General features: G+C 46.4%; 3 protein-coding genes across 6 annotated transcripts in view; 1 reads left to right on the top strand and 2 right to left on the bottom strand.

Annotated features, from left to right (window-relative positions):
• CBX5 (chromobox 5) overlaps positions 1 to 3917 on the bottom strand; it is a 37579-nt gene extending 33662 nt beyond the window's left edge. The window contains exon 1 of the mRNA XM_079773729.1: positions 3761 to 3917. The gene's annotated coding sequence lies outside the window, so the exon portion shown is untranslated. The remainder of the gene's footprint in view (positions 1 to 3760) is intronic.
• Positions 3918 to 4465: 548 nt separating this feature from the next.
• On the top strand, positions 4466 to 10925 carry HNRNPA1 (heterogeneous nuclear ribonucleoprotein A1). 4 transcript variants are annotated; one of them, XR_013813715.1, is made up of 11 exons: positions 4466 to 4573; positions 5120 to 5236; positions 5525 to 5671; positions 5798 to 6008; positions 6103 to 6195; positions 6274 to 6366; positions 6660 to 6734; positions 7664 to 7819; positions 8041 to 8106; positions 10510 to 10583; positions 10782 to 10925. XR_013813715.1 is itself a non-coding variant. In XM_079775344.1 (11 exons), the coding sequence occupies exons 1-10, from the start codon at positions 4559 to 4561 to the stop codon at positions 8094 to 8096; spliced, it is 1122 nt and encodes a 373-aa protein (XP_079631470.1). In that variant the 5' UTR covers positions 4466 to 4558; the 3' UTR covers positions 8097 to 8106; positions 8342 to 9054. The 4 variants fall into 4 exon arrangements, 3 of the variants coding, with proteins under 3 accessions (XP_079631470.1, XP_079631469.1, XP_079631468.1); XM_079775344.1 differs by lacking the exons at positions 10510 to 10583; positions 10782 to 10925 and adding exons at positions 6948 to 7106; positions 8342 to 9054; XM_079775343.1 differs by having other exon boundaries at positions 10510 to 10925.
• Positions 10926 to 13552: 2627 nt separating this feature from the next.
• Positions 13553 to 16332, bottom strand: NFE2 (nuclear factor, erythroid 2). The gene is made up of 2 exons (XM_079774537.1): positions 16183 to 16332; positions 13553 to 14954 (listed from the first exon to the last, which is right to left on the bottom strand). The coding sequence occupies exons 1-2, from the start codon at positions 16294 to 16296 to the stop codon at positions 13947 to 13949; spliced, it is 1122 nt and encodes a 373-aa protein (XP_079630663.1). The 5' UTR covers positions 16297 to 16332; the 3' UTR covers positions 13553 to 13946.
• Between the last annotated feature and the right edge of the window lie 5920 nt (positions 16333 to 22252).

Consider the following 22252-nt stretch of genomic DNA (forward strand, 5'->3'; position numbering starts at 1 on the left):
GTCATTAACTTGGTCTAAACAAGCTTCCAAAGAACATGGCATCCATGAAAGAGAAAAATAAAAGAACGAAAGGACAGTGAAGTACTGAGGAAGAAGTCACTAAGAAATTGTTTTAAAAAATAATAATATGAAGTGATATGAAAAAATAGCAAATAAAGTTTCAAAACATAACAGAAATGCATAAATAGGTCACAATATATATTTATATACTGTATATGAGGCTCCTAGAACCATAAGAAATGCACAAATTTCACTGTTAATAACTCATTCTCGAACTGCCCCCCTTAAAAACCAAATTGCCCCCCTGTGGGGCATGTGCCCCACACTGGGAACCACTGGGTTAGAGCATCCTCCCCATACGCCAATGTTTTAGGGTTTGATCTCTGGTCAGGGCATATACAAGCATCAACTGATAAATGCATAAATAAGTGAAAAAAACAACTAGATTTTCTTCTCTCCCTCTTCCTCTCTCTCTAAAATAAATAAATTTTGAAGGCAAGGGGGGAAAAAAAGGCCTAAAGTTAGAATTTTCAATGTGATACTCTCAGAACGTCAATGAAAAATTACCCACTGCCCTAGCTGGTTTGGCTCAGTGGATAGAGCGTCGACCTGCGGACTGAAGGGACCTGGGTTCGATTCTGATCAAGGGCACATGCCCAGGTTTCCGGCTTGATCCCCGTGGGCGACATGCAGGAAGCAGCTGATCAATGATTTTTCTCTCATCATTGATGTTTCTCTCCCCCTCTCCCTTTCTCTCTTAAATCAATAAAAATATTTTTTTTTTAAAAAATTACCCACTAAAATTTCCCCATCAGAGAAATGTTCATCAGACATAGTAACAATGGCATTGTAAGAGAATTCTCAATAAAACAAGCAACTTTTACTTGCACACCAAAGTAAACCAAAAACTCCTATTTGAATCCTGAAATCTTTTAAATTAAAATAGATAAAAAACATCAAATAAGGGTTCACTGATTATTTTGTTTCTAAATCTAAGTAACTCGGGTTAGAGATGGAAGGAATTCACTCAGAGAGTAATTTAAGGTGGCATAATTTGGTTACCTATTCTATAGATCAGTTGTCTTAACTGTAGGTCAGTCCACAGCTGTGAAATCAATTCAGTAGAAAATGACCTATGTTTTTAAGAAAATGAAATAGTGTACTGTAGATGCAAAAAATATCAGTGTTTGCACATGTATTTGTACAGTGAAACTTGTTTCATTGTGTGCACAGGGTCAGAATAAAATGTGTTTCTTATTGAGGATCAAGGTAAAAAAAGTTCGAGACTGATCCAAAAGAATCCCAGGTCAGAGGCTTAACTCACGTGAAATGCAAGAAGCATCTAAAGCAAGTCTACCTTCTTAGAAAACATATTTGCCATTATTTTTGGAAGGCAAACATAAGATGCAATCAATGATAAAAAAAATTTCATGAAACTTTCCCTTTATCCAATGGAACAATGATCACTCTATATCTGAAGAGATAATCATTAGGACTTAGTGATCCATTTACCAAAGGCCACTTCCTAAATACTTCACCCATCTTCTCCCTCAATTTCTAATTGGTAAAAGATTTTGACAAGAAAATCAACTCTAGCATCTGCCATTTTATTTTTTAATCGCCTGAGGATATGTTTTTATTGATTTTAAAGAGAGGGAAACATCGATCACTTGCCTCCCATACACAACTGGACCAGGGATCAAACCTGCAACCTGTGTATGTGCCCTGACCTGGAATCGTGCGAGGGAGGGAGGATGCTCAACCAACTGAGCCCGGCCAGGGCTAGCATTTGTCATTTTAGATCAATAGTTTTCAACTGGTGGAGACTTTGCTCCATACCCCCCAAGACATCTGGCAACATCTGGAGACATTTTGATGGACACAGAAGGGGGTAAGGAGAGGTGAGATGCATTCCTCCTACCAGAAATGTCAACAGCACTGAGGTTGAGAAACCCTCTCTAGACCAAGACTGTTATCTTTTCAAACCTAAAGAAATCACGGCAAGATATTTAGCTTTTACAAACTAAGCAGCTGTATTATTAGCATACCTACAAATAGTTCATAACCAAGTATGAAATAGGTTTGTCCTTTTGCAAGTGCCAGAGAACATGAAAATCTCTCCTCTGTTCATTATAAGCTCAACTAAAATCATGTCTTTTATGTTAGAAAGGTCTCTAATCATAAGGGTACTTCATGTGTAGCTGAACTTGTTACAGTATTTAAACATTTTTCCCTTGACCCTAAATAAATCAGTGACTAGAGCAGTATATATTCTGATATAGCCAAAATGTAATGAAAATTTCTATACTTTGCTCAAAATCTTAGAATAAGCAAAATGGGCATTACCAACAGGAGATGGACTACAAGTAAACACTTTGAAGGAAATATAATCAAAAGACAATAATCCAGGTAATGAGTGAGTCCTCCTGCCTTCAACATCTAAATATCACCCTCTTAAAGCATCTTCTTATCCAAATTCAGACAATCTCGGAGAAGCAGCAAAAAGAGAGGATTAGAAACTCTTTAATGGTGTAAAGAAAGAGACTTATGTGGTGGGAAAAGTTCCTCAAAGAAAAGACTCTAAAAAGGCACTGGGAAAGATGGATATTTCTTGTAAAGCACTTAGCATGATGCCTAGTAGATACTAAGTACTCAAAAAGTTACTTTTTTATTTATATATTTTAGACCGAGAATCGCCTTAGTTCCTAAGGGGAAAACAGCACTCTTTCGCGGTGTAAAGGAGAAAGGTGGTGAGAAGTACGTGATTATGAATGGAAACACAAAAAAACTTGACATTTTAGCTTAATTTTAATCACAAATTCTTATAATCCCTGCAAAGATTTAAACATTAGAGATCCAACTTGCCTCGATCCCACTGTATTATGAAGCTTTCCAAAATTTTCTCTATGTTTTTACAAATATTGAGTTGCCCGTGGAAATATGCATCATGTAGATTTTTTTTCGGATGCCTTTCCACAATACATAGAGATTTATCCCATTCATTCTAAAACTTCAAGGAAGTCTTCCTAATGGAGCTAGTTCTCAAAGTCAAAAGACCTCCCTTGCTCCCCCCAAAACCTATGGTGGATGGTGGGAAGTACAGTGGGAGAAAATGGCAAACTCAAGGTATCCAGGAGCAACCGTAGCTTCCCTACCAGGGAGGTTTATAGAATGGAGGCCTAAAGGCTTCGTTAGAGAAGTCATTGTGGACAAAATACCCACCCCCGACGCGCCATCACAGGCATCGAATACCCTTCCTCACCACCCCAAATCTAAGCCCTCTGTCTTTTGGAGCACTGATTGGACGGCTCGCCGAGCGCTCTCCATAGGATATTCTACTGGCTCCAGATTTGGTCCATCCATTTAAGCGCCCGACTCCCTCATTCCCCATTGGAGTCAAACCGCTGCCTCTGGGAAGAGCCCAACCTACCGCGCGCTTAGTGCTCATTGGCCCAGTAAAATGCTGCTCAGGAGGAGAAAACCCGCCTCCCACATTCCGATGGCCTAAGGACCGATCAGTCTGCCGCGACAGACAGACTCAATTGGTCTATACACATGCCAGTCAAATTCTTCGTGGGCAAAGCTCCACAGAACCTGCCGGGGGTAAAACATCCGCCCCTGTCCTTCCATTGGTTGGCCGGATCCACCGCTCCCCCTTCACTAGCCCCCACCCCGCGATCCATTCATTTCACACAATAACGGGCTCAACTGGAATCGGATGGAGACTTCCCATCGGTAGGCAAGACTGTCCGCCACTTACCCGGGATCGAGACCGATCTCTCACGCTAATGTCTTCTCTGTTCCTCTGTGATGAGAGCCGGACCACAAGCCACCGCTGCCGCCGTCTTCTGCGCAACGCCAACCGCCCGCCAAAACGGATCCTTCCTTGCGCCTGCGCTACCAATCCTGGGACCAGACCTTTTCTCCGCCCATTACGCCTGCGCAAAACGAGGCACAACTCCCGCCATTACGCAGGCGCTGTAGGTTCGCCACCGTCTCCCGCCCGCCATTTCACGTGTTTCTTGAGCCAGGCGGAACTTCTTAATGCGCCTGCGTGAACTCGCCATTTTACTACACATGCGTTCTGCAGGCGGTTGTTGCAAAAAAATGAAATTGTCACATTCTACTTTTTGCTACATAGTATTAATCATGCTCTGACCACTGAGTAGAATGTAACATTTGCAGCGTGGAGGATTAAAGTGTTATTTAAATGCCCTAGGTATATTTAAATATGAATGATTGGTTGGGTAGCCAATCAGACTAGTTAAGAATAATATTACTCGGGAACCAATAGTCTCCGAGGGGTGGACACTGCGTAGAACGCCCAAACGGATGACGTTACAGCAATGCGGCACCACAGACCAATAGGAGCAGGAAGCTATTTCAACTATCCTATCAGAGCTACCAAGGGGCGGAGTCTACCAATGCCGCAAGGGAGGAGGCGGGATAAAAAAGCGAGGCCGAAGGTAGGCTGGCAGATACGTTCCTTAGATCACTCCTTTCTGCTGGTGAACGCCGCGGAGTAAGCATCGTTGGAATTCCCCCTGTTGCAGTCATCATGTCTAAGTCTGAGGTGGGTAAGACCCTCGCTACAGCTTAACTTTCTCCCTCGTCCCTTTCTGAGTTCTATGGGATGCAGTCTGGATTGACTGCTTGCTCCAGCCCATTCGGCAGTTCTTGGGTCGCGCCCAGGGCCTACCCCTCCCGAAGTTCAGGTCGCCATTTTGTCCTCTTCGTGGCCATGAGGCCGTCGTCCTGCAACCCTTAGTTATCACGCCGCTCGTTCCTCCCAGTAAAGGCCCTTAGGCACATTAAATCGATTTTTTTTTTTTTGGCTTTGTCTCGGGCGAATTTCTTAAAAGCAGTTGTAATCTGTTACTGGCAATGGATCCCTCCTGCCTAGTCCTTTTGTTGCGCGTGCGTCGGAAAGGAGGGACGCATGCGCCCCCCGTTTCCCAGCCCCAACATAAGGACTCCCCAATGGGGAGAAGCACGTGGCTTGTTGCGACCCGAAGGAACAATATGAGTGCTACCACGTTGCTATCCAGTTTTGCTTAAATGAAAGGTGTTTTGCATTATCCGCCCAGTTAACGCTCCCTCTCCCCGCCCCCCCTCCTAGTCTCCCAAAGAGCCGGAGCAGCTGCGGAAGCTCTTTATCGGAGGTTTGAGCTTTGAAACAACCGATGAGAGTCTGAGGAGCCATTTTGAGCAATGGGGAACGCTCACGGACTGTGTGGTAAGACTTGGGAGGAGACAAAAGGGCAGTAGATCTAGTCGATTTCCTTGGCTTGTCGTGCTCTAGCTGTCTGAATGCTTATGAAAATTAACAGGATTACACTCGCAAATAACTTGGGCGGGAAGGTGTGGGTTTAAGTGATTAAAAAGCTTACTCCTAGATTTACGGGTAATGGGAGCTGGAGGGCTTGGTATAAAGGGCAAGTATCATGTTTCCTGTTACCTTATTCAAGGTGGAAATGTCAGTGCTTTGGGGATCTTACTGTGTATTAAATGAATTACATCTCAGGTGATGAGAGATCCAAACACCAAGCGCTCCAGAGGCTTTGGGTTTGTCACCTATGCCACTGTGGAGGAGGTGGATGCAGCCATGAATGCGAGGCCACACAAGGTGGACGGGAGAGTTGTGGAACCAAAGAGGGCTGTCTCAAGAGAAGTAAGTGATGCTTTTTTCTTTCCACTTGGAAGGGTGCCATTAAGCACACTAGGGGTGGTAAGAAACTTCTATCTTAATTTTGGGATAGGTTCTGCTATAACTTAATTGGGGTTTCTTCCCTCTTAGGATTCTCAAAGACCTGGTGCCCACTTAACTGTGAAAAAGATTTTTGTCGGTGGTATTAAAGAAGACACTGAAGAACATCACCTAAGAGATTATTTTGAACAGTATGGGAAAATAGAAGTGATTGAAATCATGACCGACCGAGGCAGTGGCAAAAAGAGGGGCTTTGCTTTTGTAACCTTTGATGACCATGACTCTGTAGACAAGATTGTCAGTAAGTATCGGGTGACATATTTGCTAAGGATTCTGAAGTCTGTCTGGGTTGTGTACTAAACCCTGAGATACTGTGTTCTTATTTTCAAATTTAGTTCAGAAATACCATACTGTGAATGGCCACAACTGTGAAGTGAGGAAAGCCCTATCTAAGCAAGAGATGGCTAGCGCTTCGTCCAGCCAAAGAGGTGGGTTTGTTGTTTTATTAAACCTTAAAGTCCCATTCCAATTCGTATGCTTCAACACTTAAAACTTCACTTGTTAAGGTCGAAGTGGTTCTGGAAACTTCGGAGGTGGTCGTGGAGGTGGTTTTGGTGGAAATGACAACTTTGGTCGCGGAGGAAACTTCAGTGGTCGAGGTATTTGATTATATCCCACTGTTACCAATTAATAATAGTAAGCTTGTAATTTAACACAGATAACTTGTCCCTTATGTAATCTGTGGCAGTATTGTAACTACTGGTCAACGCTTCCAAAGTTACATTTTATCCTAATGTAGTTCTGGCTTCTCACTAGCCAGAAGTTAAAGTCTCTGGTATGGAAATCATTTTTGTAGTGCAGGAACTACTTCCTAAAGTTTATACTTACAAGGCTGTTACTTGTATGCAATTTATATACTTCAAACCTGCTTTAAAATTTTGCTCTCTTACAGGTGGCTTTGGTGGCAGCCGTGGTGGCGGTGGATATGGTGGCAGTGGGGATGGCTATAATGGATTTGGTAATGATGGTAAGTTTTGTTTTAGGAAGAAACAGGTGAAAAGGTTTTTTGGCTATCTACAGAATAGATGGGTAGAAACTAAAACTTGAGTGCATCTAGTGCATGACAAGCTAAACTCTGACCATAACAGCATGATTCAAAGCTGGCTGTTTCCCATTAGCCTTAAACAGATTTTGATTGTTGAATACTTTTGTCTTATTGAGAAGAATTGTATTCTTGTAGGTGGTTATGGAGGAGGCGGCCCTGGTTACTCTGGAGGAAGCAGAGGCTATGGAAGTGGTGGACAGGGTTATGGAAACCAGGGCAGTGGCTATGGCGGGAGTGGCAGCTATGACAGCTATAACAACGGAGGAGGCGGAGGCGGCTTTGGCGGTGGTAGTGGTAGGTATCCAGTGACCCAGGTACTTGGTGCAGTAGCTAGATTAGTTTTGTAGAGCTTATGCCCATGTGGGGATTAGATGCTCTTAAAAGCATTATGTGGTACACTGCATGGTACTTTTTAATGGGCTTACTATGCTGCCTCCCAGCTTTAAGCTGGGGCCGCCTCACTCCCAACTAGTTGAATAAGTGGATAGTGGCGTGTTCAACTGGAACCAGGTTAGCTGTCGTAGGATTTAGTGTTTTAACTTCTTTGGGACCATAGGCACTTAGTTGATGTATCCAGCATGTGTTTGCAGTGCCCCTGGATGGATAAGCCTTCAAGGCTAGAGAATATGCTCTGTTGTCATGATGAGTTGTTAAGTACTGGATTATTCAACTGAATGCCTTGTCCAGAAAATATGAGATGCAAACAAAGATAAACGTTGAAGCCATCCAAGTTTGGGAGAAAGAAAGGCAGGCAGGTCATGCAATCTTTCCCCCCCCACTCTGAACACTAAATAGATTCAGGACGATCACCTTTCTTAAGTAACAAATAAAGGCCCTCTTTCCATTCTTAGGAAGCAATTTTGGAGGTGGTGGAAGCTACAATGATTTTGGCAATTACAACAATCAGTCTTCAAATTTTGGGCCTATGAAAGGAGGAAACTTTGGAGGCAGAAGCTCTGGCCCTTATGGTGGTGGAGGTCAATACTTTGCCAAACCACGAAACCAAGGTATGTTGCATGTATATGTAGTATTAGAGGGCTAAGTGTATTTATAACTGGCACTGGTTATAAAAAGCTGACAATTAAAAGCCTTCAGAATACTGAAGGGATTGGTAATTGCAATCAAATTAAAAATATCTGAGCTTAAACTCAGATTTTAACTTGCTTCAAATATAAAGGCATTGCTATTGATATTTCCAAAAGTTTAAAGGAACAAACCTTATTCTTAGGTGGCTATGGCGGTTCCAGCAGCAGCAGTAGCTATGGCAGCGGCAGAAGGTTTTAATTACTGCCAGGTAAGTAAACACCTTTTTGTATTTTGGCTTAATTTTCATAATTGATAATGAACCCAGTAACCCTAATGTAGCTAAGCAGTGCAACATAGTTAACATTATAACTTCAGTAAAATTGTGGATATTAAGCTAATAATCAGATCAGCAAAATTTGTGGGAAACAAAACTTGATATTGGATTGTAGCCTTTAAGTCTTAATATGTTTAGATTAACAACTTTATTCCATATTGTTCAACAGGAAACAAAGCTTAGCAGGAGAGGAGAGCCAGAGAAGTGACAGGGAAGCTACAGGTTACAACAGATTTGTGAACTCAGCCAAGCACAGTGGTGGCAGGGCCTAGCTGCTACAAAGAAGACATGTGTTAGACAATACTCATGTGAATGGGCAAAAAAACTCGAGGACTGTATTTGTGACTAATTGTATAACAGGTTATTTTAGTTTCTGTTCTGTGGAAAGTGTAAAGCATTCCAACCAAGGGTTTTAATGTAGATTTTTTTTTTTTTTGCACCCATGCTGTTGATTGCTAAATGTAATAGTCTGATCATGACGCTGAATAAATGTGTCTTTTTTTTAAATGTGCTGTGTAAAGTTAGTTTGCTCTGAAGCCATCTTGGTAAATTACCCCAACAGTGTGAAGCTAGAATTCCTTCAGGGTGATGCCAGGTTCCATTTGAAATTTACTTACAACCTGCTTGGGCACAGAAGCCATTGTCTTCAGAAACTTTGGTGTAGTTGAATTGACAGTTACTGTGTTGTGACCTGGAGTTCACCATTAAAAGGGTCACCCAAGCAGAGTCATGGAGTTCATTTGGTTATTAATGATTGTTGGCACATCCTATGCAATATATCTAAATTGAATTATGGTACCAGATAAAATTATAGATGGATATGAAGCTTGTGTATCATCCATTATCATGTGTAATCAATAAACGATTTACTATCCTCTTGAATGACAACTGTATGGATTTGGGACTGGCAGAGCTTTGGACTTTCCCTACCCACCACCCCTGATAATGTTGAATACTTCTATCACAATTCAAGTTCAAAGCTTTGCCAGAGAATAGAAACCAGCTGCTGGCTAATGCCACCCCAAAAGTCCACACAGATTTAGAGTATTTGGGAGACATTTTTTAAAATTGGCCAGCACCAGTAAGAAATTCTTATTCCTACACAAAATAGGCTTACATTAAAGGAAAACTGCAGTTCCCTTTGTTCTGGTTGGGTGGGCCTTTATAGAGGTTTTTAGATTTTAACCACACTAGTTGCCTATTGGAAACAAAAATTATGGACATGTTTAGGAACCATATTGCTTACAAACATGCTAACTGCAGTTTTCCTTTAAACATGGCACAAGATCACACAACCATCCTAAAATGTTAATTGTATGGAAAATGATTTCTAAATCTTTTAAGTTACATACTATCCAGTCTTTGTTATTTGTATACAGGTTCTTTTGAGCCCTCCCCTTTGATACTTTCAATTTCAGTGCCATTGTACTTACCTAGTAGCATAGAGATTTGTTTATCACTAGGACTGTATTTCATCCCATGGTGTGTTACTTGGAAGTTTGGGGGTGGGGTGGTGATGGGTGGGAGGTGGAGGTGGGTGGGAAAGCATGGATGGATGATACAGTTCCATGGGTTTGATATTGGCTGAGTTTGCAATGGCAGGTGGAACCTTAACTATTGAGGGAGTTTGCAGATACCTCAGGATTCCTGACAATGCCTTTAAAGATCCAGGAGAGATGTTCAGCTACTAGGAACTGCTAGCAAGTATAGCGCGAATGGCTCCGAGCTCAGACACTCTACAGCTGAGAGTAGACACTTGTGGTATGTGGAGTACAGATAAGCCAGGGGCAGGCCACGGCACGCTCCATGAAAGCTAGGAGGGAGTGAATTTTCAGTGACCATCGCAAGGAAGGAGGCAGACAAAAAAGTAAGGCACACCTGACTCTTAGGACTAGCAGTCAGAACCAGGAGGAAAGGTTTTATTGCTATGCTGGTAGGTAAGAACAGATTTTACTTACATCCATATAGTTATGTAAAATCCAGTTTTCTATTATATTTTCCTTAATATATTGAGCCAAAACTAGTCCAGTTAAGCTGAACTTGTTTTTTCTGGAGATGGATTGTTTTAAATTGACACCCTAGTCTTGGTGGATAACAATTGAAGGAAATGAGTGCTTTAACTGTCTCTACTATGAATAATAAATTTTTGCCCCTTAATATTTATCTCCTACTTCTTTGACCCATTTCCTTAAAACAATGGCTCAAAGTAATACATTAGACTCTTCCCCAAAGTAATGGTGGGAGGGTGGATGGACCATTAATGGGGGGTGGGGGCATTAGCCTGAGATGGGACTTGATCTCAGAAAAGCTAGTTCTAAAGGTTGTTTGCTTTTCTAGGGAGGAGTCTGGTACTACAGGCTTATCAACATGTCTTAAACAGAAACTCATCTGTCCAAGCTCATGGCTAAAAGGTAAATTTTTATAAAGTAATGGTAAGCAAGTGATTGGTATTGCCCAAATAAAGAGAATCTGCCTCAGAACCAAAAAGACTTGCTAATCTGATCTAATAGAAATATGTTAATAAAGCAACTGGGTTCCTAGTAAAGACAATGGGAATCTTTCATCTGCTTGTGGAAGTGCTTCATAACTTTTTTTTTTTCTTTTTGCAGGAACATCCTTATGAGGACGACCTTTATCTGAGCCAATGTGTACTTCATTTTCACTGCCATGCAGTTTTCGTTGGCTGTGTTACAGCTTGAATTAATCATTCAGTTTTATGAATGGGCTTTTTAAATAAAATGCTTTTAACCTTGTTTCTTACTTTCATTTTCTCTTTTTCATGATACTTAGGGTAAACTTTACTGTGCCCCTCAAGTTTGAGAATGGGAAATACAGGAGATAATGATATACCAGATGTCTGCTAAACCAGAAAACTTACTAGCAGGATCAATCTAAAGGAGCAGGGCCTCGTGTAAAGTCATTCATTGCATTTTGAACCTAGCAGTTAAGGTACATATTTTAAATCACAGGTTGGCATTCAGATTAACAAGGAAGGATTGGGTTGTGGGGACTGAAATCTGAGAAGCTGGGCTCTCACTGCAGGGCTAAATGTTGGCCCTGTTAGAAGTAAGCTGTTAACTATTGCTCCACTTGAACATAAGTTTTTTTCCTAGCTCTCCTGGCAAGAAAATCAAGTTGTAAAAGCCAGAGCTGCCCCACTCCAGTCTCTTATGAGAGCTATGTTTATCTGTTAAATTCTGGAGGGGTGTCATCTTTTAACAAGTATGTATTGGCCAGATATCTTAGGCAATTTTAGCAAAGGCTTAACATTTCTCCCATCTTTAGGAGGTCCTCCTGCCTCAATTTTAACCTAGCTAAGTGGGGGTAGGGGTAGTGAGATAGGTGATTTCATAAGTAAGTTATCTTGCTACTTAATCTCCATTTGTGACTTGAAGTTGTTAGATGTGGTTTTTCACATGGTCCGTGGTTTGGTGGGATAGGACAACTCTGGCTACCACAGTTTACCAAGTACATTTTTATTTTTTAATTTCCTGGGATGGCTGGTTAATAGTGAAAAGCATTCTTGTTGAAAAACTTTTAACTCTGTGGTGTGGCTTGGTTGGCCATTGTCTCATACACCAAAACGTGGTTAGATTCCATTCCCAGTCAGGGTACACACCTGGGTTGCACTCCCACTCTCAGGTAGGGGGCATGCGGAGGCAGCCAATCAATGTTATACTCTCATTGACATTTCTCTCCCTCTCTAAAAATAAAAACAATTGTATTACATTCCATCTACTTTGATGGATGCTTTTCAGATAGAAGTTAGAGGAAATAGACTCAAGGAAGGTAATTGCCCTGTGCTAGTTCTTCGAAACGGACTCCCTTTACTCTCCAAAAGCATGTTCCACCTGCTTTAGGCACATACCTAACAATGTATATCATGGTCTTCGTGGCAATGTGTACATAAGCATGGCATTGTCCTCTTCACTATGTCTCATTCTTTGAACCAGAGCTTAGATGCTCAGTAAATGGTTGAATTCCCTTTGAGCTGGATTAGAATGTAAACACAGTGTGATGTCCCTTAGGGCAGCCTGGAGTCACCAACCAGTGGTCTGAAAGGTTGGCAACTGCTGCCTTAGGGGGACTAAGTTTGAACAGTTAACCCAGGCCTTGCCCTCAACAACTTGGTCCCACATGTTCAATTTTTTGAGAAAACAAAAGTTGACGAAGTGTGGACTGTCTTCAGATCTATTAGGAATAGAAAGCGCTATGTTACTTTCAATTCCCTAAACCTGGGCATGTTTTTCAGAATGTAGGTATGCACTTTCCACATCTTTGACCACTGTTGTGCTTTTGTCTCAACTGTAGTGTCTTACTAGAATCCAGAAGTAAGGTTTCCCCATTGGAATGGAGCTAGTAAAGTTGAATAGAATTATAAATAGAAGCAAAATACCAAAATAAGTTTGTGTAATTCAGTGCCTGAGAAGATTGGGAACCACCCAACCAAGGAGATGGAAGTGTGTCAGGGAGGACTTTCATAACATCTGAAAATTATTGTTTCAAGAAAATTATATCGGAAAAAAAAGTGTGTATACACTAATAAAAGGCCCTTGGTCTCCAAGGACCTAGAAAAGGGTGGGGAACAAGAAAGTGTCTAACACAGTGATGGGCAACCTTTTGAGCTTGGTGTGTCAAACTTCACCAAAAAACTGAGCATAACTCGGTAGTGTGTCACTTTGAGGAAAAAACATTATTTCGCAAATGTTTCATCCTCAGGAGCAGCAAATGTTTCATCCTCGGCATGCGGCCACCTCAGCAGCCGCGTGTCTGACACGCGTGTCATAGGTTCGCCATCACTGGTCTAACATAACTAGGGAGATAGAAAATTTCACAGGCCCTCCCAGGCTGGGTAGCTCGGTTGGGGGTTCAATTCCCAGTCAGGGCACACGCAGGAATCAACCAATAAATGCATGGGTTGGTGGAATGGTGGATCAATGTTTCCCTTCCTCTAAAATCAAAAATTTTAAAAGAAAAGTTCACCAAAATGCATCTGGTGCTCCACTGTGGAGCAGGTTTTACTCAGACTTGGGTGTGAAATCCCCTAAAACTTAAACATCCAATCAAATTCTCTCGGTTTTCTTAGGGAGCTAGGAATATTCCCCCGCCAGGCTGAGGGAGTCCTATGGAAGTAGGCAGGAGGAGGGAAATAGAAAAAAAGGCCTGTGGGTATTCTAGGCTCTTCTGTGTTCCAAAGACAGAAAGGAAAAGCCTAAATAAACCTCAGGGACCTTGCACGGAAGGTCTAGCCAGCTTTGGCAGCAATCTCAGCTCTGTAAATAGGGGGCCACCAGGGAGGGTGGAATTCCTCAGATCATTCATGGCCCCTGGCTCTAAAAAGGAGGATGAAGGTGGTAGATTGCATACTGCTAGAGCCAAAATTGTGTGTGCCACTCTTATGCAGAGCTGTAGGGGAAAGAAATGCGTTTGGCAGCATTTCCTCCCCACCAAAACCAAGAAATGAGCTCCGAGAAGAGTTCAGCTTCATCACCCTCCCTGGAGAAGGAAGACACCATGGAAAACTATTTCTGTAGAGTGCTTTATAAACCAAAGCTCAAACAAGAGGTGGCGGTTGGAGACCTGGGGAGCTGAATCACAGAAAGATTCCAGCCTTCCACTCACATACTTGTCTCACAGCAAGCCTCATTGAACACACCTTGGACCTAACGTCAGGTTTTTCATTGTGGGCCTCTTCTGGGCCTCAGGGTCGGGGAGTTCCTTTATCAGAAGGGAATGAAGGGATCTCCATCACCGGTCCGCCCAGCTGGGCCAGCTCAGTCTGAGGCTTCCATCTTGCTTCCCCGGGGCACCAGGAATATGGCCCCATCAGCAGCCTGTTGCAACGCATACTCTTCAGGGGAGTAGTTGTTGCCAGCTTCATCCCGAAGGTGCTGGAAAATGTCACGGTACAGCTCTGCCAGCTGTTGGCGCATCACCTCTAGGGTCCTGTCGGCCTCCCCACGGGCCCTGAGCAGCCGCTCCCGCTCACTGCCCAGCCGCTCCAGCTCCCGCTCCAGCTGCACGATGGTTTCCAGCTTTCTCTTGCGACAGTTCTGGGCAGCCACCTTATTCTTGCCCCGCCGTCGAATGTCCCGGACTAGTGCCAGCTGGCTTTCTGTCAGCGGGTACTGTGCCAACAGCTCATTAAAGTCATCTACCGGCAAGTTGACGATCTTGTCCGTAGGGAAGGGGATCTTCATGGCCAGGGCCCGACGCTCATCCCGACTCCCTGCCTCCCCCCGTGCAGTGGGCTTGGCTCGCACAGGGCCTGAAGAGGGCTCTAAGGCTAAGGGGGTCTCAGCAGGTGGCAAGGCATAATTGGGGTGGGCCAAGGAGTTGGGCATAAGTGAGTAGGGGTACTCCACCGGATACATCTCTACATACTCGCTACGCCGCCGACCAGCCTCTGTCCCCTCCAGCTCAAGAGATTCAGCGTCACTATAGTTGAGGGATAATCCTGAGTCAGATTCTGGGTCTTCTTGAGGCTTGGGTGGCCCCGCCGGCAGCCCAATATCCAGGAGGGCTAAGGGGTCTGGGAGGGGTTCACTGAGCAGGCCTGAGAGGGTCAGTGGCTTGGAGACTGGGATGGCCATGTTGCCATAAGAATATGGGGGGTCTGGGACATGAGTTGAGGATACTGGGAGCTCATAAGGTGGTGGAGGAAGGGCGAAGCCAGCATCTGGGTGGACTGAGCAAGGACAGTAAGCTGGGAGTGGTGGGGGCCCAGGGTACGGGGCTGGGGCTGGAGGCTCAAACGACGGCTCACTTGGAGCATTGAGGCCCTGCAAGAAAAGACATAAAAAGAGACTTGGAGACAGGCTGAGGAAGAGAACCAGCTCTCTCTCAGGACCAAGCTTGGTCCTCCTGAAAGACCCGGTGAGATAACAACAACGGAACAAAAAGGCGCTAAAAACCATTGAAAGCGTCTTGTAAAGTTGCAGTGCAAGTCTTCCAAGAAGAAAGCAGTTTAAACAGGAATGGATGTCTCTGAGGTCGGCCTTCAGAAAGGACTAGCATTACAACTATTATGGAATCTCCTCCTCAGGAACTCTTACTGGGTTGAAATGGCTCATGTTTCTTTATTTCTTTCAGGAAGACAAGGAGTTGTTATCCAAGATGACCCCTCAGAACCCTTTCCTGCTATGGTTATCTAGGGTCAAAGGGTCAAGTTCAGGTCCTGGCCATGCCCTGGGTGCCCAGCAGAGGGAGCTGCTGTGTGGGAGCAGGGCTGAGGGCAGATCCTGGGGGCCCATGCACAGTGGTAGGGGAGAGAAAGGGTCAGGCGCAGAGCCAGTTCCATCTCGCCCAGCTCCAGAGTGGGCAGCTGTGTCACCCTGGGGGCTAAGAGGCACCTTGGGGAGCTCGCGCCAGCTCTACCCTCCACTTTTCAGTCCCTCTGTCCCTGCCCAGGTGCAGAGAGGAGAGAACATGCTCGAAACAGGGCCCCCAAACCACGTTGGGGAGACACCTTGCTCTAGCCCAGCTGGGGACAAAGACATTATTGTTAGGCCAACAGACACCCCTTTGTCCAACTAGCAGGAGGAGAGGACCCTGGCATAGACTGACCCCCCTTCCGGAGGCCCTTGAACTACTGCTCAGCTACCTGGGAGAAAGGGGCCCAGCTGCTGAGGGCAGGGGGAGAAAATGAAGGGAGAAGATGAGCAGGATTGGAGGAAAGGGAGGTCAGAATAAAAGAAGATGAGAAAGGGAAGGCGGGGCCAGAGGTGGGGTAGAGAGATGTGTGCAGAGTGGCTGCTGAGAGAGCATACGTTCCCCAATCAAATCCTTCCTTCCCCACCACTCCGGTCCCCTGCTCTTCCACACCCCTTCCCCTTAATGTTCTGGTCTAACATCCAGATCTCCCTTCGACTTCAGCCCTTCCTTTCCCAGTGCCTGGAACATTTCCAGCTTGAGACTCTGAGCCCTCCTTGTTCCAGCCCCGGCCTCAGTCCCAGCTAGACTCTCTGCTTCTCTACTCTTCCCTTCCCCTGCCCCCGCAACTCCACTCACCTGAAGCTCAGTGATGGACATGATCTCTTGCCAAGTCAGTTCCATCTCGCCCAGCTCCGGAGTGGGCAGCTGTGCCACCCTGTTCCTGCTCTGCTGGGGAGGACACGGGGGCATCCTACTGGGCCAGGGCCTGGGCCAGGGTCCCCCAAAGCCCAAATGGCCCCAGCAACCTGTATCAAAGGAGAAATGGGGTTAGGGCTCTCCCACTAGGGGTCAGCAATTTTATCCTGCCTGCCTCCAGAGAGAGGCTCCTTCCAATGTACCTGAGAGGAGAGGCCTCCCCGCCTCCCCGCCTACCCCTCACGCTAGACTCATCAACCAACTCCTCAGAGCTAGGACGACTTTTTCTGCAGTGTGATCTCCACCTCACCTGCTATGGCGGTAGTCAGTTCCTTTGGGAGCACATTAGGTCTTTACCTTTTTTTCAGACAAGATGCCTCTCTTTACCCTATTTCTTTCTCCCCAAAACTGTGTCACTGGCTGGGGCAGAAGTCACGTCTTCTGGATTTTTCCTCCCCATTTTCTGAGGCAACATCAGGGATCACTCCTCCTTCCCTCCTCTGTTCTCAGTTTTAGGATCTCAGTCTTTTCTTCCCAAGATGAGAGCGAGTGCTTGGGGATCCCCAAGGAGTGTGTTGTGGGAAGAACCATGCAGACAGTCCCTCCCCTTCTCTGAGATATGGCCCAGGCCTGGTGCCTGATAGCAGCCCTGCCCTCTCCTCCTAGCCTGGCCCTGGACTCCCCTGCCTGGGCCAGATAAGAGGTTTATCAGCTGCAAACAGCAGAGGAGGAATGGTCTCTGGAGTCACTGGACCTCTGCCCTGTGTCCCTGCAGGGTCATCTTGTCCATACCCCAACCCACAGCCAGAGACCTTTCCTCTTCTAAGGTAACAAAGATGTATTAAGCATTTGTCAAGAACTGTACCCGTGTTTTACAAGCATTGGTTTATGAGATTGATTTTCACAAAGATCCTATAAGGTCCATTCAGAAATTGAAACCCAAGCTGGTAAATAGCAGAGTCAGGTCTGGAACCGCTACTGACTGAGTCTACTCGCGGCTAGTCTAATAGCCTATATCACCTTCTAGGTGCCTTCCCATCCTCTGTCTCCATACCCCAAGCCTTTAATAGTGGTCTACATCATCGATTCTTTCTGTGGGAACTCAGTCTCTCTTTTCCTCTTTTAGGGAATATCTCTTTAGAGCCTTGAATACATATTCCCCTGCAGCCCCTTTTCTTTTGATCTGGGCTCTAGCTGCAGGTCTGCCACAAAGTAGCCGTGGGATGTTGGGTAAGTCATCGCACTTCTCTGAGCCTGTTTCCTCATTTGTAAAACTAGGGTGTTGGACAAGTGAACTTGGAGGTCCCTTTCTGCTTGGACAGCCAAACTTTCTCAGCAAACCCTCACCTCTGCCTTCACCTTCTGTCAATCTTCTCCTCACCCTACCTCCCTATTCCCTGACACGCGTCTTCCCTGCATCTGTTCTCCCTGCCTTGGGCAAGAAATTCCAAGTAAATTTGGCAGGGACCTCCTGACCTCTTGGGGCCGGACACCACACCCTACTCCTGTCATATAAGTAGAAGCAGTCCGTCTAGGGGTAGGGGAAACATAGAAGAACAGAGGATGAGACGGAATGACCTCAAATTGCATGACCTTAGATCACCACAAGGATGGCCTATCATAGCTATTTAGTTATGGAGCCCACTCTTTGAATCTCACAACACAATTAGTGAGAGCTGCAAATTATTCTTTTGAAAGAGGACCTCCTCCACCCCCTGCCCCTACCCCCTGGTTCTATTGCCATCCCCAGAGCTGAGAGTTGGTATGGGCACAGGCCCCTGGCCCTTGGGCAGAGTGGGTGGGGTGTTTATGTCTGTCCAGGATGCCATTTCAACACCGGAAATCCACCCTCCCCCACCCAGGTTCTGAAGGAAATTGCCCAAAGGCAAAGTGAATGGAGAAGGGGTTTATGGGGCAGGGACATTGGCTCTTGCCTCACAGTCCTTCACACGCCCACCTACCCCCACCCTTTGTCCCTCCTTATATCTTCCTAGATCTGACGCTTAGGTGCAATACAAGGATCCTGCCCTAGGAGGCAGGAGAAAGGTTCTCTGGCCTTCCAGATGCATGACCTGGGGCAAATTGCTTCTCATTCAGTCTCTTCCATTTAACAGAAACAGGATGAAGAACCTCCTTGCTGTGAGGGGCAGTAGGTTATTTCTAGCTCAGGCAGTCACAAACTGTATTGTGCACCACATTCACCTGGGGTACTTGTCAAAACAATCCTGAAAGCCACCCCAGACCTACTGAATTGAATTCATTGGTGCGGGTACCCAGCGATCAGCATTTTGACAAGTGCCCTGGTGTTTCTGAGACATACTAAACTAGTCCAACCATATGGACTTACAGGAAAAACACAACGCCAGAAAGGAGCCCGGCAAGTGGTCCAGGCTTCTCCTAGCTTCCAGTCTTTGGCCCTGGCAACTGGGTTCTGACTGCCCTGAGAGCTGAGACTAGATATCAGCCTCTTCTCAGGAAGACCAGGTGCTCAATCTCCACCTCACCCTAGGACAGGGAAATGAGAATCCAGAAGGGGAGCGGGGAGAAGCAAGAAGTTGGGGAAGGAGGAGTTGAGAGAACCTCGGAATCAGCTTTCTGATACAGTGCCAAGTTTGCACCAGGCCAAAGGGGAGGAGTATGTTTTTCCCTAGACGGACACTCAGTGATGGGTGGTGGTCTATATACCAAGCATAGGCCCCTTTAGTCTTCGGAGCCTAGCCTCCTGAGGATCAGCCAGGGTGTTGGCAGCCAGTGATATAAATCGGGGAAGAGGGTATAGTGAGAATTGGATCCAAAAGAACAACACACACACACACACACACACACACACACACACACACACACGAACATCACAGAGGGTGCAGAAACTAGAGAGATACGGGAAAGTGGAGCAGGACTCCCCGTGTCCCTTTTCTTTTACAATAATCAGTTTCCACTTCCCAGTTTAGCGGTCACACAGCCATCTTACTCCCCAACATTGTATATCAGGTAGAACTGGAGCCATCTCCAGGGACTATAATCCACCCTCTTTATCCTCATCCTGATGGTCCTGATGGTCGTACCCAGAAAGATCTCATCACAGTCCCTGAGTACTCACAGAGTGGCATGGGGCTGTTGGCTTAGGGATACAGGAGGAGGACCACTTTGGGAGGGATGCTGGGGAGAGGAAGACATTTGGCCTCAACTGCTGCCCAGAGCTCTAACTGCCTTGACAAGGCAGAGGGGGCACTTGCCTCAGGGACCCTCTTCGGAGGCTTATTAGGCCCCTCTACCTGTCCAGGTGTCAACAGAAGCAGCGAAAGAATGAAGAGAGATCAGTGAAACTCGGGGTGTGGAGTAGCCAGTGAGCAACCTACTTAGAGAGATTAGGAAGAATCCCCGAAGAGGGAGAGGGACACATAGATGAGGGAGAAACAAAGGGAATGGAGGAAAAGGAGATGGAGTTGACCAGAACCAGATGCAATCTCCTGGGGACCTACATAACTCAGGCAGGTGAACGGGAACAAGGGGGAGAGGGACAAGTGTCTGCCAGTCTGTCACATGGTCCCTAGACCCCACACTGCAGTCCTTTGGGGACCAATGACTAAAGTCCCAGCCCCAGCCCCTCTTCCCTTCCACTGCTTCCCTGCCCACCCCTTTTCTGCTGCCAAGACTTCCAGTTGCAGGGAACTACACTGGGGATGGGATGTCTTCCCTCCCTTCCAGTTCAAGCTGATCTCTGTTGCCCAGAGAAGAGAGGGCAACGGAAGGCAAGAACTAGCCTCCCACACTCCCACCACCGCATCTCGCTGCAACAACACTTCCAGTGTCTCCAATTCCTCAGCCTCCACCAAACCTTCCCAGCCGGCTGCACGGGGCAGCAGGATGAAATGGAGAGGAGAAAGAAGGGTACTTACTTTCTCCTGGTAGTCTACTATCTTCTCCAGGGCAACTAGCCCGCTGGAGGGTTACTCAGGGTCATTCTCCAGCCCCTCAGGGGTGCCTCAGTGGACCACTGCCTGGTCCCCATCCACAGCCGTTCACCCCAAGAATCCCGGAACGCTCCAGAAGCCATCTAGGTCTTCTCCCAGAGGAGTTCCCAAAGATGTCAAATTCCCAAACCAGGGGCAGCTTGGGAAGGTCTGAGATCTCTTAAGAACTTGCCAAAAGTTGGGTATTTCCTCCCTCTCCCTCCTCCGGCCCCCCAGCCTGTCCCTGGATCCCACTAGAATCCCCCTCCCACCCCACCCCACAGGCACCTGTGGCAGGCTCCAAGCTGGGTGCAGAGAGAGATGAGGCTCCAGGTGCTGTCTGTGGGGAGGCTGGGCCTGGGCTGACACCTCCTTCGCGAGGATCCCTGCTACCTCTGAGAACCTGGGAGGTCTGTGCCCCGCCCCCTGGCCATTGCTGAGCGCTGAGGCTGTAGGCTCACACTGAGCACTGAGCAGGGGAAGCTTCTGGGCGGTGCACCGGCCTCCTCTATGAAGCCCTCGGCTGGAGTTCTCCGTCCTTCCTCCAACCCTCCCCTTTCCCTGTGGCCCTCCTCTTCTCCTGCCCCTTCTGGCCAAGAGAGGAAACTTGAGCCCGGTGTGGTTTCTGCCCACACCCCACCCCCACTCTGATCCCGGCCAGCAGGGGCACACATGGCTTCAAGCCTCTCCCAGCCCTCCTTTTGAGCCCAGGAGTCCAGCCAGGTCTGTGTTTCTCCCATGCGTATAATGAGTCCCAAGCGGATGTTCCACTCCAAAGTGACCTCTAAACTTTATACAAGTTGTAACCTCCTTCCCTCTGCTCGCTTGACTCTCTTAGGGACAGGGAAACTGAGTCATAGCAAGGTGGAAGGGTGCTGAAGAAAAGGGCCAGGCCTCCCGTGTCCCAGCTGTTTAGGCAGGTGGGCATTTAGGGCTCTGCTTTTATTTAAGAAACGCCTGGGTTCTGGGAAAGGGGTAGGGGAGCTGTTTTGGGGAGAGGCAGCGGCCGCTTTGATGTGTCCTTTCACCTGTAGCCTTCTCCCCTCCCCCCACAGCCTCAGATGTCCTAGGACAAAGGCCTCTTTCTTGGCCAGGTTTGTTGTCAGTGTGAGGGGAATTGGTGTGTGTGTGTGTGTGTGTGTGTGTGTGTGTGTGTGTGTGACATTGTTGTCAGTGTGAGGGGAATTGGTGTGTGTGTGTGTGTGTGTGTGTGTGTGTGTGACATTGTTGTCAGTGTGAGGGGAATTGGTGTGTGTGTGTGTGTGTGTGTGTGTGTGTGTGTGTGACATTGTTGTCAGTGTGAGGGGAATTGGTGTGTGTGTGTGTGTGTGTGTGTGTGTGTGACATTGTTGTCAGTGTGAGGGGAATTGGTGTGTGTGTGTGTGTGTGTGTGTGTGTGTGTGACATTGTTGTCAGTGTGAGGGGAATTGGTGTGTGTGTGTGTGTGTGTGTGTGTGTGTGTGACATTGTTGTCAGTGTGAGGGGAATTGGTGTGTGTGTGTGTGTGTGTGTGTGTGTGTGTGTGTGTGTGTGACATTATTCACCTCCCTTAAAGGGGACCCCAGATGCCCTCTGTCCTCCTTCCTCCCAGGCAAGGCACCCCAACCAGAAGGCAGCTACATACTCTGGGCAGGCCAAGACATGTGTGTAGGATATCAGCTGTGTCAGGTCAGAAAGTACCCCTAGAAGTCACTCATTCATCCCTTTGCCTTCAACCTGCAACCCAATCCCAGGCCAAACATCTCTCTCCAGAGACGAGGAGAAAAGAATCTTGCTTCCTCCTAGCTTTTAGTGGCTTTCAGCTCTAAGGAAAGTCCTTCCTATGTCTAGCTTCAGTCCTTACAGCTGCAACTTACCCTTTTTCTCTAATTTTTTTCGTATGGTGCTCAAGTTAAATTGGAAACAGGTAAAGACTGGGAGGCAGACAGATGCCACCCCAAAGCAGGTCTGGCATTCAGCCAGTATTCTCTGATAGGATTGTGTTTACTGTTAAAACAATGAAAATGTTCTGTCCCATTTGATAAAGAATAGCTGCTGGGAACCCTCCAAATATTCCCCAC

This window comes from Cnephaeus nilssonii, assembly GCF_951640355.1.
Source record: "Cnephaeus nilssonii genome assembly, chromosome: 6".
In the NCBI taxonomy this organism is placed as follows: domain Eukaryota; kingdom Metazoa; phylum Chordata; class Mammalia; order Chiroptera; family Vespertilionidae; genus Cnephaeus; species Cnephaeus nilssonii.

Bases quoted from the DNA above. Each gene is read 5' to 3' on its own strand.
- HNRNPA1 (XM_079775344.1), top strand. The intron at 6,367-6,659 runs GTATTTGATTAT...GCTCTCTTACAG, and splicing joins AGGAAACTTCAGTGGTCGAG to GTGGCTTTGGTGGCAGCCGT. The intron at 7,107-7,663 runs GTAGGTATCCAG...TTCCATTCTTAG, and splicing joins CGGCTTTGGCGGTGGTAGTG to GAAGCAATTTTGGAGGTGGT.
- NFE2 (XM_079774537.1), bottom strand. From the start codon at position 16,296: ATGCCCCCGTGTCCTCCCCAGCAGAGCAGGAACAGGGTGGCACAGCTG. The intron at 14,955-16,182 runs GTGAGTGGAGTT...CTTTTCTTGCAG, and splicing joins TGTCCATCACTGAGCTTCAG to GGCCTCAATGCTCCAAGTGA.